The 19,208-nt window shown below is 45.6% G+C and overlaps 1 protein-coding gene across 1 annotated transcript in view; it reads right to left on the bottom strand.

Annotated features, from left to right (window-relative positions):
- The window catches only part of CREBBP (CREB binding lysine acetyltransferase), a 135,717-nt gene that overhangs the window by 37,502 nt on the left and 79,007 nt on the right, over nucleotides 1–19,208 (bottom strand). Inside the window, exons 5-13 of the mRNA XM_082643822.1 lie at nucleotides 17,905–18,018; nucleotides 8,858–9,100; nucleotides 7,352–7,454; nucleotides 6,998–7,144; nucleotides 6,055–6,172; nucleotides 5,355–5,526; nucleotides 4,687–4,731; nucleotides 2,317–2,441; nucleotides 1,521–1,709 (exon numbers count right to left, since the gene is read on the bottom strand). Coding sequence (XP_082499948.1) covers nucleotides 1,521–1,709; nucleotides 2,317–2,441; nucleotides 4,687–4,731; nucleotides 5,355–5,526; nucleotides 6,055–6,172; nucleotides 6,998–7,144; nucleotides 7,352–7,454; nucleotides 8,858–9,100; nucleotides 17,905–18,018 — 1,256 coding nt within the window. The remainder of the gene's footprint in view (nucleotides 1–1,520; nucleotides 1,710–2,316; nucleotides 2,442–4,686; nucleotides 4,732–5,354; nucleotides 5,527–6,054; nucleotides 6,173–6,997; nucleotides 7,145–7,351; nucleotides 7,455–8,857; nucleotides 9,101–17,904; nucleotides 18,019–19,208) is intronic.

Below are 19,208 nucleotides of genomic sequence, written 5' to 3'. Positions count from 1 at the left end.
AGGAATATTCCATTTGTAAAAAGTCATCGATCTGCACATTTATAGTAATGTGCACTTGTTTCTCATGCTTTGATTTATTAAGTGTGGAAATCTCTGGCTTAAACAAACACATATACACTCCACTTACTAGCTTCGTGCTCCATAATATCCACCCACAGCTTAGACCACTGGAAAAGGTATTTGTCTTTTTTAAAAAAATGAGTTATGGAAACACTGAAATGTTTCAGTACAGTGGTTCTCAACTAGATACATGTTTCAGAATTATTTGTGGACCAATTAAAAATCTATTCTGAATCACTGGTCTAGAGCAGGGATCTGCAAACTATGTAGAGTCCATGGCCAAATCCAGCTAGCTACTGGTTTCTGTCAATAAAGTTTTACTGGCAGGCAGCTTTGCCCATTCACTCATATGTGAATGTGCACGTCTACCATTGCCTTGGCGCCACAACAGTGGAGCGGAGCAGTTCAAACAGAGACCCCATGACCCACCAAGCTGAAACTATTTACAGGACAAACCTGATAACCCCCGTCTGGAGCAACGAAATTTATGGAAATTAATAATTAATTAATAAGTATTTAGTGAGTGAATCTAATGTAGTCACTGCCTTTTATTCAATGTTACTTCATGTTAAAAAATTAAATAATGAATTTTATCTTTTGGGGGAAGACTTGGCCTGTTTTAAACACATGTACATTTGTATACAGCAGCAATCTGGTGTACTCTAGCAATTAAAAAAAGGGGGGAAAAGGCAGTAAAATGAATGGAAAATAGTTCTCACCAGCATTAGACTGAATAATTAAAAACACATTCAATAAGAAGAGAACTACTCAAATGATCCAGTTAGTCGGACTTCACCTGGGCAGTTCAGACAGACAGACAACAAGATACAAAGACCAAATCATTAAGAGTGAACTCATGGGACCTTTCCTCACTCCCTCTTTAAAATCCAGTGTCTCGGGCTTCCCTGGTGGCGCAGTGGTTGAGAGTCCGCCTGCCGATGCAGGGGACACGGGTTCGTGCCCCAGTCCGGGAGGATCCCGCATGCCGCGGAACGGCTGGACCCGTGAGCCATGGCCACTGAGCCTGCGTGTCCGGAGCCTGTGCTCCGCAACGGGAGAGGCCACAACAGTGAGAGGCCCGCGTACCACAAAAAAAAAAAAAAAAAAAAAAAAAAAATCCAGTGTCTCTCAGGATCACACGTGAAACTCAGAATTTACAATGCACAAACAAAAACCAAGAAAATGACAACTAAAAACCCCAAAACCAAAACAAAAGCACACGAACCAAAAAACCATAATCCATTCCATTTTTGTATGAATTTCACCCCAAGATGGTATGACTAATTCCAAACAAGGTAAAAATAACGGAACAGAACAGGGAAAAAACAAAATCAAGAGATGCTAGCATATGAAATGTTTTGTCTAGAATTCTAATTGCTGTGACCTAGGACATGCTGAGGTCAGGGGGACGCTGGGGCTGTATCACTGTAGGTGGCTCACAGCCCCAACGTGAACAGTACCTGTGACACGCTGGCCTGGGCCGCTGGCTGCCCCATGCCCACGCTGTTCACATTCAGCGCCCCGCTGGAGGACGGGAACTGGTTCTGTGGCAGAAACTGGTTCTGGGCAGGCGCCTGGGCCATCATGTTGTTGGCGTGTGTACCCATCATGTTCGGAGGCTGAGGCATTCGGGAAGGAGAAATGGCCATCTAAAAGACAATAAGCGTTACTGAGAGTTCAGAGGGCTTCAAGGGCCTGAGTCTTCAAGGTAAACTAGAAGAGGCAGAAATCTTCAAATCCTCCTCCCTTGCAGGAAGGGACCCACCACTCACTAAGACCTTCTGGCTCCCAGGCACTCTGCATGCTTTTCATGCAAGGTCTCTAATGAGCCAGCTTCACACTGTCCTCTGAACAGAAACCAATAGTATGCTATAGTTTAAAGTTCAAAATATGCCTTTTATGAGTTCTCTGAAGCGTTTAGAAGGCAGCCGCAGGAGAGGAAGTTCTGAGAGTCAACAGACACTGACAAATCCCTCTCAGCCACATATGTGAGGCTGCCAACCCCATCTTCCAACAAGGTCACAGGTGCCTATGATTTGTCATTTCAATAAAAGTAAGTAATGGTCAAATAATTCTTGTGGTAATAAGGACAGAGAGAGAGAAAGAGAAATATGAAGAAAATAAAGCATAATTCAAATCCAAAGGAACAAGTACCACAGGATTCCCAGACGATCTACAAGTTTCCTGCTGAGAGAATTTTCCTTATTCGAGCAAGGCCTTATCAGCACAGCTGAGGCAAACAGAAAAAGCACTTACCCCTGGAACGGAGCCCATGCTGTTCATCGGGACAGAGTGGTTCATGGGGGACGATGCGCGAGGTCCCATGGGAGCTTGTGGCAACTGTACATTCCCCAAGGATATTGGGTTAAATGAATTCATCCCTGTAAATGTACCCACAACGGTTCATTAGGAAAATCACTCACAGGAAAACAGAATGACAACTCACCAAATAAAACTCTAAGCCAAATAAGATGGAACACACACACAACATATACAACTGAAAGGAAATCACTCAGTTAATCAGAAAAGATGGTTAAATAACAGACTCTTCATATCCAGAAAAGATGGCACCAATGCAGTGGTGGTGAGGGTGACAGGATGGGGTGGGTGGCAGGGCAGCATGAGCACAGGAAGGCAGAAAGTCAGGTAAGCCATGAGCACACAAGGCTGGGGCAGTGCTCGGCACTGAAGCATCCAAGCGACAAAGTAGATGGGGGGAGCGTGGGAAGGCGCTCCCACCATCTACAGAGGAGGTCAGCTAAGGCCAGGGCACCCGTTTGAGCCAACCCCTCAGAGCCTTCTGGAGCACCTGACTCCCATCTCCTCTCCTGCAGGAAGCCTGTTCCCATCACTCCAGGCCTCCCAGCCCTTTGGCTGGGTTTACATTTATTGTTAGAATCTGGGGTAAGACTCAAAATATGGTTTTAATTTTGCAAGCACATTAAGCATTTAGAAAGTGCCCAAGGGTTGGTAGTTCTCAACCTCAGCCTCCTCTCCATAGACTGGAAAGATCTCACTTTCACAGCTACCTTGGCCTTTCCAGAGGTGCCACAGAATGAATGACACCTCACTAGCTGCCACGCGTCTCCAGACCACGAGTCTCTCTCTTTGTAATTTCCCACAATACTCTGTAAACTCTGAGCTCAACATAAATGCTGGTTCAATAAGTCTTAGGCCCGACACTGGCACTTAACAGAATCCTTGAGGCGCTGCCTTAACACTGTGTAGCATGAGAGGCCATCAAACAACATGTGCCTCCCTCAGCACCACTAAAAAATGTCACCCTAAGTAACCAGCACAGGCCCAGGACTTTCCAGGAAGCCTATAATACAAAAATGTTCCACTCTCCTTGAGGGTTTTATTAAAAAGAGAAGATTTTATTAAATAAAAGATGTACAAAGAAATGGCACCATAGAAAGTCCCTCTTTACAGACCCAGACAGGTCGGTAAGCGGGGCATGTGAGCACGTCCCTAGAAAACGCCTTCCACTCTGCTCAACAGCCACCTCCTCAGATCCCAAAGCAGCAGAGTCTTCCAAGTCATCCCCGACACAGCACTCAGCCACTTTCCTAAGGCTCCATTTCTCTGACTTCGTGATTTCTTTCACCCTTCATATCTAGTCCACCTAAACAAGTCCCTGAAAAGTTTCCTCCACATCAGTTTATCTATCAGGTCTTTTTTAGTACGCAGTACGATCACCATGGCTTTTAAAATCACCTCTTCTCCCCTCTTAAACTACTCTACACACAGCAGCAAGGCCTTGCTTTGGAATCTTCTGGATAATGTCACCACCTATTTCACAACCTGTAAAAACATCCTACTGTTCAAGTCTCAATTTGACAAGAGCCGTAAAAGCTTTGAAATGACCCTCACCCCCAAACTCCCAAACTAAAATGACTGCTTCAACAACCACCAATAAAAAGACTGCCAGTAGCACAGCCTGATGAGGGTTCTCTGAGCACAAACCCTCCTCGGCCAGCCGCAAGCCATGGCACCTGTGCTCACAGGGAGAGCAGTCCCCACTTTCCTCACCTCACCACCACCCCCACAGTGCTCCTGCCCCAGGATGGGCTTGATGCTCAGAAATGTTCTGAAATGTTTCTTTCCCCAACCTACAATACAATGCTTTTTTTTTGGAGACTCTTCCTAAGAATAATGTCTTCTCTTGCCCATCAAAAAAAAAAAAAAAAAAGGGCTTCCCTGGTGGCGCAGTGGTTGAGAGTCCGCCTGCTGATGCAGGGGACACGGGTTCGTGCCCCGGTCCAGGAAGATCCCACATGCCACGGAGCGGCTAGGCCCGTGAGCCATGGCTGCTGAGCCTGCATGTCCGGAGCCTGTGCTCCGCAACGGGAGAGGCCACAACAGTGAGAGGCCCGTGTACCGCCAAAAAAAAAAAGTTAACTCCTACTTCTGATCTCCTTGGAGAGCTTTCCTATGATCTTCAAACTTTCAAATGCAACAGATATTCATACTACCTGTGGACATGAACTCTGCTCATCAGCAAAAATGAATGGAAGGAATAAGAGGAGGAGCTACAAAGAAATACAGAGGGAAGAGGACAAACCAATAAACTTTGTGGATGTAGAATATTAAACCAAAATATGATTCACAACAATAGTTAAATACCTTGAGAAACCTGCATGCGATTCACTGGCAGAGGCATGGGCCCATCTATAATGGCAGGAAAAAAAATGGGTTATTTAAAATAATCCTTGGGACTTCCCTGGTGGTCCAGTGGTTAAGAATCCACCTTCCAACGCAGGGGACGGGACGCGGGTTTGATCCTCGGTTGGAGAACTAAATTCCCACATGCCGCAGGGCAACTAAGCCCGCACACTTTAACTACTGAACACGCGGGCCACAACTAGAGAGCCCACGCACCACAACTAGAGAGACGCTCGCGCGCTGCAACAAGGAGCCCACACGCCGCAGCAGAGGATCCCGCATGCTACAATGAAGATCCCAACGAAGATTCCGTGTGCCGCAACTACGCAGCCAAAAATAAATAAATAAATAAATAATAATAAAAAGTTTAACTTAATAAAATAATCTTTCAAACTTAAAGAGAAAACCAGGTCCAAAAGTGCTGTGCATTCTGATGCCAGCACACCCGCCTTTCCATGAGAAAGACTCATTGTCTGAACACAGGCCACTGCAGAAGGTCACAGCCACTACCACACAGTTTTTCACAGCATAGGCTTCTGGAGAATATAATTCTATATGCTTAGAAATACACACCAAATGCAGAAGGAAAAACAAGGAAACAGACTAAGGGCTGGAAATAAAGTCCTTACTTGGAGGTCTCACAGGCTGTGCCTGTGGTATCCCAGGAGGCTGTGTCCCGGGGGCTGGTAAGGCTGGCTGGTTACCCAAGATGCCTTGTTTGTGTAAACGCGATCTCCGTTTTTCTTCTAGTTCTTTTTGTATCTTGTAGATTTTCTCTGCTAGTAAGTGATAGTACTCATCCTAAAAAGCAGTAACATTCAACACTAGTTATTTGTAAATAAAAAAATGATCTGGTTTTGTATGTTCTAACAAACTAATGAACTTTAAATTAAGTACACTGGCACAGGTAAACATTCAGCACTTCTGATAAACCAGTGCCCAGTGATGTTACAGGAGTTATCAGATAGGAGGTACTGAGTGCTCATTACATTCATTCCACAGCTGAACCTCTTCTTGGACACTCACTGACACTGGCAATAACACAGACAAGCGCTGTGAACACTGCCACTATAAAGAACACCCACGGATTAAAAAAATTTTATATACCTCATTTACCGCTGTAGCAGAGACATCTGTACTGTGTAGTTACAGAACAAGAGAGTTGTACAGGGACCTCATGTCTTGACTGGGAAGTCTCCCTGGTCAGTGCCCTCAAGTGATGAGTCTACCACACTAACAGATGTCCCCATTTCCAGACAATAAGGCAGACAGATGCAGTTACAGCTCCCATAGGTGCTGTGCATGGCTAGAACACAAATGGCAACCTACCCTGCTGTTGGCAGACTCATACATGTCCCCTTCCACTTTCTTAGCGTAGGCCACCAGGTTCTCCATGCGGCGATCCTTCAGGGCTGCAGGGTCAGGTGTTGGGAAGATGGCTTGGACACTGAAAAGACAACACACACTCTCAATCTACTTTCAATACAATGTCTGTCCTGCCACTTTATAGGTGACACGGAAAGAGAAGAAACAATCGTCTACCTATGGGCGCAATACACTGCTGATAGAAACCCCCAATCTCTCTCGCCTAGTTCATGAATACACAAATGAAGTCGCTCTCTGGAGACAATACTCACCTGTCAATTTATCTACAAGTCAAACACACCCATATTTTGCTATTAACAATAAGTGCTGGACCATTCAAAATTCTCATTTTGAATTCCTAATTTTTAAACTACTTATTATAAAAACTTTTGATTAAAATAATGAAGGAGAAAACAAATCTCCAAGGGAATCAAGTTAACCTCACCTTCAATTTAACCTAAATAGCTGGAGAAAGTTAACTATTAATTTCCTGTATGTTAAACTGTATGATGGTAGTGTCATGCCATCTGTATTTACTAGGCCCAAATTCCTCCAATTCTCAGGGGTCTCCACAAGTATAACCTTGAGCCACAAAATAAGGCTAAGCTTCTGAGCTAATCCCAGGTCCTGGTGCATCCCAGAGCTTAGAAAGCAGGTCTGGCCCCCTGCAACATGGGTCACAGTTCATGTCCCTCTGTAGGACCCACTGGGGATGCAGTGTCTGGGATTCTCTGGCCTCCCTAAACAAGCATGTGACCCCCTTCAGCTGCTAGGGTACAATCACCTGGGGCCCAAGAGAACACTTAGGAATTAAATCAGACATCGATGAAACTGCAAAACTGTCACATCGCCATCAGTCACAAAATGTTTCCATCACATGTGAATAATGAGCGAGGTGGCCACGTACAGTTTATGCACTAGATGGCTCCGCAGGTCCTGAGTGACATGTTCGTGCCAGCCTTTCCGAACGCCAGTGCTGGAAGGAGGTGCTGCTGTGGGTATAGTGCTGAGGGTTCCAATGTTTCCAGAGTTTGAGCCGTCATTGATCAGTGGGCTAAGAAAAGAGTGAGATTTATCCAACTAAGGTTCATCAACCATATGGAACTTTAAACTGTATTGGAAGGAAGGAAGGAAGGAAGGAGGGAGGGAGGGAGGGCGAGCATCACACATTTAGAAAGAATCAAGAGCTTCCCGTGGTTACCAGCCCACTTTCACGTGCAACTGTCCCTCAGATAGGAGCCAAATGAAACACGGGTCTTACTTTGCGGCCCCAAGGGAAGTTGGAAGAGCTGATTCTGAAATCAAGTTTGGTGGCTGCTGATCTGTTGTTATTCCTCCTGCTGGAATGTTCATTGGGTTATTTCCTTGAAAGGCAGAAAGAAAAGAAATCAACCAACTCCTGAACTATAATACACACTTTAAAGTCCTGATAACAGATAAATAAAAAGTCACATATAAATAAATGATTCTTAGAAGTTATAATAATAAACGCTATGGCAGGAACTCTGGGAGTTATATTTTCAACAACGGTGATCAAATTATATAAATTCAGTTGCAGTCTCCTTCCCACTGCACTTTATAACCAAAGAAAGGCATTTCTATGGAGGCTGGCTGGCATCATGAGTGTTCTGTGGCTGCAGAAAAAAACCAGAAATGATCCATCTGCAGATTCAGATTTTGATTCTGGCTTCATTAATATCATGACCTAAATAAGTAAGCTAACCTGTCACATACATGTTCATCATCCTTTTCTTTTTGCATATCAGAAGGTAAAAATCATAGAAATTTAAGTGCAGGTGAAGAAGATAAAAGGTCAACTTATCTACAGTATTCATTCTAAAGTAAGAAAAAGGTGAGATACAGAGAAGTTAATAGTTTTGTTCCAGATTATATCACCAACAGGAGTAGAGTTAGATTATAATGCAGGTTTCAGGGCTCCAACCCAGGCTCCTAGCCAGTAGGAGTTAGAGATGCATTAGGGTGATTATTTCCCAAAACGCAACAGATGAGATGTCTTTAACTGGACATTTTTAAGGTTAAAATATTTTATTAGGAAAAGAACAAAACTAGCACAACAACCTTGATTTAATTTGCTGACCTAACTGTTTGGCATAAGTCTGAGTTTAAAAGGACTATGCCAGTTTGAAGAGAAGCATTAAGGAGACACTATGCAGAGATGGCAAAAACTGTGGAGAGATGTGACTGAATGATGAAACACTGGCAATTAATGGGTTGAGATGACACTAGGAAACACTAATCCATGGAGAAGTCTGAGACAGAAGAGATTTTCTGAGATTCCTGTTAACCTCCCCATGTCCAGGCTGGTCACCTCCACCCATGAGGTAGCCCATAACCAAGACGTGCTAAGAGCTGTACCCACCTTCAGGTTCTTTGTCAAATAAATGGTCTACTCAGAGTCAGTGACAGTGGTACAACCCTAATTCTAACTTGTGAGATTCTGTATTCTGAGCCATATGAAATGCCCTTATGAAAACTGTCCAGACAGAAGCAACAAAAATATTGGTTCATCTGTAAATGCTATTCATTTTACAAGCCTGTAACATCCTCTGTGCACCCTACACTTTAGCCTTTTCCTGGAAGTTTTTTATTTCAGTCATTTAAAAGATACCATCACCATAATATATACATATATTAACTTGAATTTAAAGTAAAAACAGTAATTGAAAACAGCCTTGGGTTCCAGGAAGACTTGTCATTCCCAACGCTGCATGTGGACAAAGAAATTCTTGAGAGTTCTTTCACCTACCCAGGGGGTTGAGAGTCCTCATCTGCTGGTGAGTTTGAGGCTGTGCTGGTTGCTGGCCAGGAACCTGAGGCTGCAGCTGCGTCTGGGGCTGGTTCAGGTAGGGGAGTCCAAGAGCAGCATACGCTCGTTGCATGGAGCTGGGGTCTATGGGATTTGGGTTACTTAAAGAAGTGGCATTCTGTTGGCCTGTGCCAACAGAACCAATTGTGTTTTGAATTCCACTAGCTGGAGACCCCAGGATGGCTATAACAACAAACAGACAAACAAAAAAGATAAGTAAAAGGGAGAAGTCCACAAATGATTTAAAAACTACTGAAAAGCAAGTAAAATTTTATCAGAAGACCACCTATGTATGTCATGAAGCACTGGAAAAAGGCTACCAAGAAAGGAACTGTGCAGAGAGAAGGATCCCATTCTATTCATCTATTCTGCACAGCAGTAGTTGAAGAGCAAAAAGCTGAAGAAAAATTCAAGCTTCTATGTTAGAAAACAACAGACCACAAAATCAGTGATTACCTAATCAAAGTCCTCATGTATTAAATCTAGAGACTCATAAGAAGTCGGTTCTGGGGAAATAGCAAACGTGTAACAACAGAAAGTTTCTGATTCTTTGGGGGTCATCAGCCACCACTGAGATGAGCTAAGGAGCCCCCTCCTGCTGCCGCTCCCCCAAGTCCTTTACTTCTCACCTGCATAGGTACAGAAGGATTAACAGAAGGAGCAGAGGTGATACCTAGTTGGTCAGTTTTGTTACTTATTAACAACTTGAGATCTATGATATGACCTTCCAAAAAACAAAAGTGCACTTCCTTGAAACTGTGGCATACAGTGACCAGGTAACACCACACCTTTCTCTCCTACGAGTTTCCTATGCAGGAGGGCACCATGCTGAGCCCTCTGCTATGTGAAGCTGTTCGAGAAATGCTGTACTTGACAGAGTGACTATCTAGCTGAAATGAGTGATGGGCCGAGGCTTGGTGTCCCCTCAGCACCGCTGATACTCAGAACTGAGTATCAAGATGCTCGGCCTTGGGCTTCCCTGGTGGCGCAGTGGTTGAGAGTCCGCCTGCCGATGCAGGGGACACAGGTTCGTGCCCCGGTACGGGAGGATCCCACATGCCTCCCACATGCCACGGAGCAGCTGGGCCCGTGAGCCATGGCCGCTGAGCCTGCGCATCACCCCCCCCGACAAAAATAAATAAATAAATAAATAAAATAAAAGGGAATGTACTTAAAAAAAAAAAAAAAAAAAAGATGCTCGGCCTCGGCAGCCAACCTCGGCTCCCATGGCCTGGCCTGCGGCTGGCTCACAGGGTGTTCTCTCCAGCTACCCTTCTTCCTGCCTGATCCCCGGAGACTAAAGGAAAAATCTGTGGCAACATAAAGAGCCCCATTCCCAAGAGCTTCAAAGTTAACAGAGATGGCCCCAAACATCCATCCGTCTGTCCATCCATCCATCCATCCAAATGTCCCCATTTGCTGAGCACTCAACATATGTCAGAAGTTTTATGTCATACCATTTATTCTTATTCTTAAGAGCTCCTTTCTTTCCAACTTCCCAAAACTTTACAGTCATGTCATAAACAGCAGCTTATAAAACTGATACTATAACATATGATCTCTGATACATAAAAAAACACTATCGGGCTTCCCTGGTGGTGCAGTGGTTGAGAGTCCGCCTGCCGATGCAGGGGACACGGGTTCGTGCCCCGGTCTGGGAAGATCCCGCATGCCGCGGAGCGGCTGGGCCCGTGAGCCATGGAGCCTGTGCTCCGCAATGGGAGAGGCCACAGCGGTGAGAGGCCCGCGTACCGCAAAAACAAAAACAAAAAACAAACAAACAAAAAAACCCCCCAAAAAACAAAAAACACTATCACAAAGCCTTTCTTTAAAATTCAATTGCCTTATGTGTAATAACAATATTCTCACATTACCATCAGTGCAACTATAACATAAACAACTCAAATACTTATCAGAGTAACTTAATTAAACCGAAATGTGTTAAAAAAATAAAACTTGATAATTATACATTCCATACTATTAATTTTTCTAATAAGGATATTCAGATCTCAAACTCATTAATGCTCATTAGACACAATTACACACACCAAGCACCTTGTTATTATAAATGAAAATCAATTCCCAAGGTACACTTTATGACAAGCATGTAGCTGAAATAAGTCATGTATAATACCTTATAAAAGTGTTTTTTTCCTAATAGCTAATACTCCACAAAACTTTAAACACATGACACTGTACTCCTGAAACTGACATGCTAAATTTTCTAAAAGAACTATGATGTAAAAAGGAAAGTGATAATGGTAGGATGACTTATTTTTCTATCACCTTGTGGTATAAGAAAGAACAGACACAGACTACGTTGATACACATATTGATCAACTGTGGAGGCAGAGGAATTTAAAGAAACAAGGTGTACGTGGCCTTCCGTTTCTGGGTGAAGATGCACTAGCGACCACTTCTTCCTACTATTATCCATTCGAGTCCACACTTCCCCAAATGCCATCCTTTTAGCCAAAATTCCCCATCCTAGGACAAATGCCATTCGCAAGCCCAAGGCCACTTATGGGGCAGCCAGCACGTCTCACGGAAGCTGCTGACATGGTCAATGCACTTTTTGTTTGTGTTAAAAGCACTTATGTCCTAAATGTAAACATTACTATATTTTTTATTTTAAAAGAAAACACATCTATCTGAAGGCAAGCAAGCATTTGGTAATTGACATTTCTAACAATTTAGAGACAAAGGAAAACAAAATACAAACAAATAAAAAGCGTCTCTAACATATACGCATGGCCCAATTTGCTATGAGATAACACAAATTATCTCATAAGGGCAAGGGAACACAGGCATTTCCTATGGGGGTGACAGCTGATTGAAAGGGGTAAAAGCGCTAGATGCTCTAGCTCTCCGTGAACATCCTGCTGGTGTCTTGGGCAGCAGTTAGTCTTCCCTGAATTCCCCCAGCGCCTCCTGGGCCTCTGCTTCTCTTTGGGCATCTGAGCTTCCTGCACTCTCTCGCTCACTCATTCACTCAACTTGCTGCACAGACTGCGTGCAGACTGGATGTTGGGGACTCTGCGAGGCTCCAGGATATGCACTCACCGAGCAGAGGGTCTGATGGGAGAGCAACACATTTATCTGATAATACTGACAAATGTAAGGCTGCAGCTCTGGACCCCATATCAAATTCAATGGTGCTCATCTCCTCTTCCCTGCACGTTCCCTAAAGGGTGGACCAGTGTGCGACGCATCTGGATTCCTCCCATGTTGTGGTGCCCAGCACAGGGAAACGAGGTGCAGGTGAGCTGCGGCAGTGTAGCAGGCACCCTCCCAGCAGTGAGGGCTTTAGGGCTGAACAAAAATGAAAGGAGTGCTAAAACAGCAAGGCTTCATTTATCTGGTATCATTGAGAATACAGCCTGCTGTACTGATGTTTACCCTTTTTTTTTTGGCCGTGCTGCAAGGCTTGTGCAATATCAGTTCCCTGACCAGGGTGGGATCGAACCTGGGCCCCCACAGTGAAAGTGCAGACTCCTAACCACTGGACCACCAGGGAATTCCCATTTACCTCTTTAAATGTCAAAACCTCTTGTTCTTTTTACCATCTTTACATCGTTTTCTTTCTCAAGAGCTCAATGCTATGTTTCATACACAACCAATCCTTAGAATATCACATCACACAGTGTCTCAATACATCTCAGTACAGTGTGGGTTCCTCTCCCTTGAGTATCAGTCGGCATTCCTGCTACGTCAAAACACCCCCAACCCCTCCACTGACCCACCGTTCCCCTTCTGTTGCAGCTATACCAGGAGCCCATGACTTAGGAAATAAAAGGCCAAGTTTCATAGTTGGCTCTGCCCAGGACTCACCCACCACTTTTCAAGGCAGTCCTTCCCCAGTGAGCACAAAGCCTCACGGATAGGGTCCATGTACGCTATACACTGCTGCTTTGCAACATTCAATCCACCAGAAGTTCCAGTCCCCCCAGTCATTCTCAATAAAACTGTGCTCAATTTGGAAATCCAATGAAAACGGACACACTGAACTCTAAAGCTTTGTGAGGTTGGTGGGGAACATGCCACGGAGCAGGCAAAGCATCTACTACCTGGTCATCACTTAGATTTCCACTGAAAAAGCCAAGCTGAAATTTACTCAGACCCACAGACGTCTCTGCAGAGCTGCTCCCACAGCACGGGGCTTCACACGCACTGTGCACCAGGACCCCCCTTCCTCTCCAGCATCTTCATGTGCACAGCACAGGGCACAATGACAAAGGGGAACACCTGAGCCCCAGGGCCAGGCCTCCCATCACAGCCACCAACAAGCAAGAATGCACGCCCTGCAGCAGGTTTTCCTCAGAAGCCAAAGACTCAGAAGTGGCAACCCTGTGTCTCCCAGAAGAGCAAGGACAAAGCTATTCTGATGAAGTCTATCACCAGCGAACGTTTGGTACTTAAATCAGGGAAAACAAGCCCAATGCTCTGTCCCTACAGTCAGAGGCTGCCCTGCCCCCTCCGCTCCCCACCCCTACCCGAGTGAGGGCTGTCAGAGGTGGCTGAGGGTCTCTGGGGAGCCCTCAGGTGGAACAGGCGGCCATCCCACAAGTGCTTGCTGACCACCAGGCAGGCGTCTTGAGGGCACGTTTTAAGGAAGACTCAACACCCTGAAGGAATGCATTTCAAACAATCAGAGGGGTCTAAAGTTGGAACACACAGCAGGGCCAGGTAGTGAGCATCAAGCCAGTAGAGGCATTCAAGTCACAGGTCTGGGGACTGCCGACTGAGACCCTGTGGAGGCTCACGTGAGGTGCAGCCCAGGGCCCAGGCAGTCCTGGGCAGTGAAGTGGGCTTGTGTGGCTCTGGGGCTGACCTTGGGGCACCCATTCTGACAGTCCTTCTGGTCTGAGTTGGGAAACCCGTGGTTTCCCCCAGAGAACCACTCACACCTTCTCAAAGGTTCCAGAACAGACACTCTGCCCTTCAAGGCATTCAGAGCAGCATGTCCCTATCACCTGGGAATTTGTTAAAATGTAGTCTAGTAACACAGGAGGTCTGGGATGAGGTCCAATTTTCTGCATTTCTAACACACAACCTGGGGGTGCCCGTGCAGTTGGTCTGAGGACCGCATGCTGAGTAGCAATAACCCCACTGATGAGGCAACATGAATTCAAATAGGGAACTCGGTCATGTGTTCCCACAGCCCCTTGTCCCCATTGCCACCCTGTACAGTACTGGAATTTACTGGGAGTCAGATGCCAGGACTGACATTAGGTATATACCTTGCAAAGTCCTAATTATTCAATAAAATCTGATTATCTCTATAAGGGATGGATAACTCAAGATCAGTGATTGCAGAATCTCTTGAAAACAACTCAAGGGAAAATTAAACAAAATCTCAACACAGGCCAAAGAGGTCTGAGTTTCCTTTCAATGACCACTGTGTAGGCTCCACAGGTGATTCTGGCAGGTTCTCTCAATAGAGACATCAGTGAGAGAAGTTAGATAAGTAGGATGTGTGCACCAGGTAGGGTGAGCATCTGTGGGAAAACCTGCCTGGAAAGCACAGCCTCGGTGGACACAGGTGTGTCTCAGTCCCCAGGGGTCCTTACCACCCACTACAAACCTTACTATAGCACAGGAACCTCTGAATCCAGTCAGATCTGTGCCCTTGCAGGCATATCAGCTGTGCTGTCTAAAATGCTCTTCCATTGTTGTTTTATTGAAATTGGGCTTTGCCCAGCCCCACCCTCCAGCACACTCTGAGCCTCCCTGACAGGACTGCTGATAATACTGACTTGCCTCTACCTCACTCCTCTGACTGATGCCATCGTCACATCATTTTTTTTTTTTTTTTTTTTTTTTTTTTTGCTGTATGTGGGCCTCTCACTGTTGTGGCCTCTCCCGTTGCAGAGCACAGGCTCCGGACGCACAGGCTCAACGGCCATGGCTCACGGGCCCAGCCGCTCCGCGGCATGTGGGATCTTCCCAGACCGGGGCACGAACCCGTGTCCCCTGCATCGGCAGGCGGACTCTCAACCACTGCGCCACCAGGGAAGCCCTTCACATCATTTTTAAAGTACAGCTGACCCTTAAACAATACGGGTTTGAAGAGCACAGGTCCACGTACACACAGATGTTCTTCAACAGCAAATATGACACCCACACATTGTCATCTGCAGATGCAGAACCAAAGACAGGGAAGAACCAAACTGCCAATGCAGTGGGAAGGCCGTGGTTTGATTGACTGATTTATGCTGCGCTGGGTATTACCTGTGACGCGTGGGATCTTTTAGTTGCGGCATGCGGACTTCTTTGTCTCGGCATGTGAACTCTTAGTCGCTGCATGCATGTGGGATCTAGTTCCCTGACCAGGAATCGAACCCAGGCCCCCTTCACTGAGAGCGCAGAGTCTTACCCACTAGACCACCAGGGAAGTCCCGGGCCATGGATTTTTGACTGTGCAGAGGTTTGGTGCCCCTAACCCCTGAGCTGTTCAAGGGTCAACTGGATGTATTCTAACAGTGGAGCTGACTCTCAGCTGCTAGAGCGTCAGATCCACAGTTCCTCTCTATTGCCTAAACCCCATTTCACACATGATAAGCACAACTTGCTTCAGGAGAGGAGTAACAGCAACAAACATTTACAGAAAAGATATTGCTGCAACTTTCTCGCTCAGTCTATCAAAGTCCTTTGTACCCACAAAACTATAGTGCTAGAGCCAAAGGAACAGACTCAGAGCAGAAACGTAATTTGAGAAGCATGTAAAAAAACAAAAACAAACAAACAAAAAGAAACCACTTTCATTTCTTTCATGAAAATTTGCCAAAACCTTGCACAAAGTTAGTCTACACCTTCTCCGTGACTTTATATTATAAAATCACCCTGGTAACACCTTACATTATGACTAGGAGAAACACTGTGGTTTACCACTTCTGAGAGCACGCACTGGATCAATTGTCACAATAGGCAGTTATAAGGAGTTAAAAAAAAAAAAAAACCCACATTCATTTTTCTTTTTTTTTTAAACAAAAACCACACAAAGTGTTTCTTAAAAAGAGAAATCTTTACAATTGTCATGGCAATACATATTAAAAACCAAAAGAGCTCAGAAAATCCACAGCCCCAAATTAAACGTTAAGAACAATGTCTTAATTCATTACTCACGGAATTAATACTGTACAACCACAAACTCGACAAATGAATATTTTGGCACTTAAAACGCCTATTGGGCTTCCCTGGTGGCGCAGTGGTTGAGAGTCTGCTTGCCAATGCAGGGGACACGGGTTCGAGCCCTGGTCTGGGAGGATCCCACATGCTGCAGAGCAACTGGGCCCGTGAGCCACAACTACTGAGCCTGCGCTCCGCAACGAGAGGCCGCAACAGTGAGAGGCCCGTGCACTGCGATGAAGAGCGGCCCCTGCTCGCCACAACTGGAGAAAGCCCTCGCACAGGAACGAAGACCCAACACAGCCAAAAATAAAAAAACAAAAACAAAAAAAACCCCACGTCTATTACTGAAATACATCCTAAAACACAAGAAACTAGCCATCACAACATACTACTTAAAAAAAATGTTTTACACTAACTTGAAGGAAAACCAGACTGCATTCCACTAGAACTACTGTCCCAAATACCTGGTTCTAGAAGACCCAGACTCCTAGATCTTCACTTTATATAAGAGATGTCCTGGAAAGTTGTGTATTAATTCAATTTTTGGTTAATCAAAGTATAATTTAACTGATTTAGGAACATGACTTTTAAAGGAAGCTTAGTATGACTGCTTCTGCAGGGAGGGAGGGAGGATGACAGGCCTGTGGCCCTGGACCATCTCTCCTGTGCCATGGACACCCAGCCATATGGGGCAGGCTCGTGAGGGACCCTCTTGGAAGGGAGGAGCTGGGCTTGTTGAGAGGAAAGCCTGTGGCCTGCACAGTGCTCTGAGGAATGGTGTGCTTGTCCATCTTTCCTTGTGCCACATGGAAACAACCAGAAAGAAAAGCAGCACATGTTCTGCAGGCAGTAGTGGGGTCTGAGGCAGGTGATCAAGAAGAATGAGAGTAATGAACACATAACGACAAACAGGGGAGGGTGGCAAGACGGCACAGATGAGGTGGAGGAAGACGAAGACGACGGTGCTGTAGTCATGGGGAGCAGCTCCAGCCCAAGGGGTGACACAAGATTCAAGGGCACGGCCTATCTGCCCAAACTGAGGGATACACCCGAAGACCACAGTTTCACCTCGGAAATGACAGGAAGGGACTGAAAATTTGGGAGAGATGCTCATCCTTTCCCTGCTCTGATGCCTACAGGGAGCCCCTGGGAGCCACACGCAGGCCTCCTAAGCAGGGCGCTGATTAGCCGATCAGCTAAAGGCTACAAAGATCGACTGGAAAGATGACAAAACGACGGGAATGATCAGGATGCTGCCAGTCCTGGTGCAGAGACTCTCAATTTGTGCTGAATAAACTGTTAGTTATGCAACTAGGTCTGGGAACTGCATCTCCAAGGAGGAAAATCTCCTAAACGTCTGCACGTGGGATTTTACCCTGACCCCCTGACTCTTCTAGAACACGGAGTCCTCAAAACTTACTTTAGAGTAATTCCAAGAGAAGTGTCCAGTCTACTCCACCCCTCACCCCAAAGTCGCCGCCATTACAGTGACATGACACTCAAATCCTCAGATACTGAGTATCTGTCAAGAAACATGAAGAGTCATCATGTTGGCTCTCGGCTCTCTGAACAAAGTGACGCCTCTCTTTTGCACTCACTGCTCTGCTGTGACCAATTCTAGTGCTAGGGGTGGAGGGTGGGGGGGATTCCAAAGCGACCATGTCACTGAGCACATGGAGGACCTGTCTACTCGCTAAGCTGAGCTTCGCCCTCAGGTCTCCACCTTGGTACCTCTGCTCCCACTATACTTTGCGGTTAGTAGTTTCTGCCCTGCTTCCTACCTACTCCTCTGTATTCTCTTTAGAAAGAGCTTATCATCTCATCGCCAAGCTTCTCTACCCCCAATGCTCACTTACTTTGTTGGTTTCGCTTGTCACTGGCATTTTTCAAAGGGAGGCAAACAGGACAGTCATGTCGTGTGCAGTTCTTCCAATGAGAGATGATTTGTCGTGAAGATGCACAATGGGCAACTATGACCAGAAAAACAACGAGATGTTATTTTTCTATCCAAATCGTCACGCTTTCAATTACACCTAAATTATAATGCCAGCTTCCATAAAAAAATGGTAACAAGTGTAACCACAGCACAGTGCAGGCAGTCCTCAACTTACAAACAGGCTATTTTCCAAAAAGTTTGTAAGTCAACTACTGAGAGTTCCAAACAAAAACTTCCCATAGAAGCAATGTTATGAATGATGGTGAATAAGGTTCAGCCCACAAATCAAAAACAAAACAAAAACTACTCGACCTGAAATACTGCACAACTGGAATGAAAGGCAGAACAAATAATAATTCTGCAATGTCACTATTTACAATTACAAATTTTACATTATGTTTAAGGATGAAACCATCTAAATACTATAGCTGAAGAAATATAGACAGAAGCAAATGAGAGGTCTGTGGAGACTCTGAAGGGGACGCTGGGCACTTCTCAAAGTACTTGAGAGGGCAGCTGTGCCTGGTCCCTCTGTCTTTATTTTTGCTTCCATGTGAAGGTGTTGTCACTTCTTTCTAAAGGTCTAGCATGACCCTCCTCTGCTTTTCCATCAGGATCAGGGTTACACCTGGGACTCACAAATGACACAAGGGAAAGAGGGAGATCAGGGAGAGACTCTCCCCAAGGTTTAGGAGCACAAGTTTGAAGAGAAGGAAAGAGAATAAAGATTAAAGGGAAGTAGAGTTGTTAGTAAGAAACAGTCTCTTCGGGAGAACTGGGGTGTCTGCTATAGAAGAGCAGGCGGGGGGGAGGGGCACGTGACTCGCCTGAGTCCCCCCCTCCTGGATGGGAAGGAAGGAGTGGCAGGGATGATACGGTGCACAGTTTCCCACGTCACAGACAGTCACCCAGGACAACTTCACCAGTATCCCAATGAGCCTCAAGACGAAAGGGCAGAGGAGCAAGGCAGTGGGCCCCTGGAAGTGTGGGCACACAAAACGACTGCAAGACAGATGCTCCAGGTTCTGGGAAGGGTGTGTGCATGTGTGTATGTGTGTGAGCTACACTGTCCAAAAGAAAACCATGATCTAGACAGTTATGACGAAGACAGTGTCAAGAAGGGACAAAGGTCTTCCGTGACACAGGAAGGCAGAAAAGAACAAACGCAGGGCACAGCCCCAGCCAGCAGAAGTTCACAGAATATTATAAAACCAAGTCGCCTTT

The sequence above is a fragment of the Mesoplodon mirus genome, assembly GCF_964341445.2.
Source record: "Mesoplodon mirus genome assembly, chromosome: 15".
Classification (NCBI taxonomy): domain Eukaryota; kingdom Metazoa; phylum Chordata; class Mammalia; order Artiodactyla; family Ziphiidae; genus Mesoplodon; species Mesoplodon mirus.
This window is presented reverse-complemented; position numbering and strand designations above follow the sequence as displayed.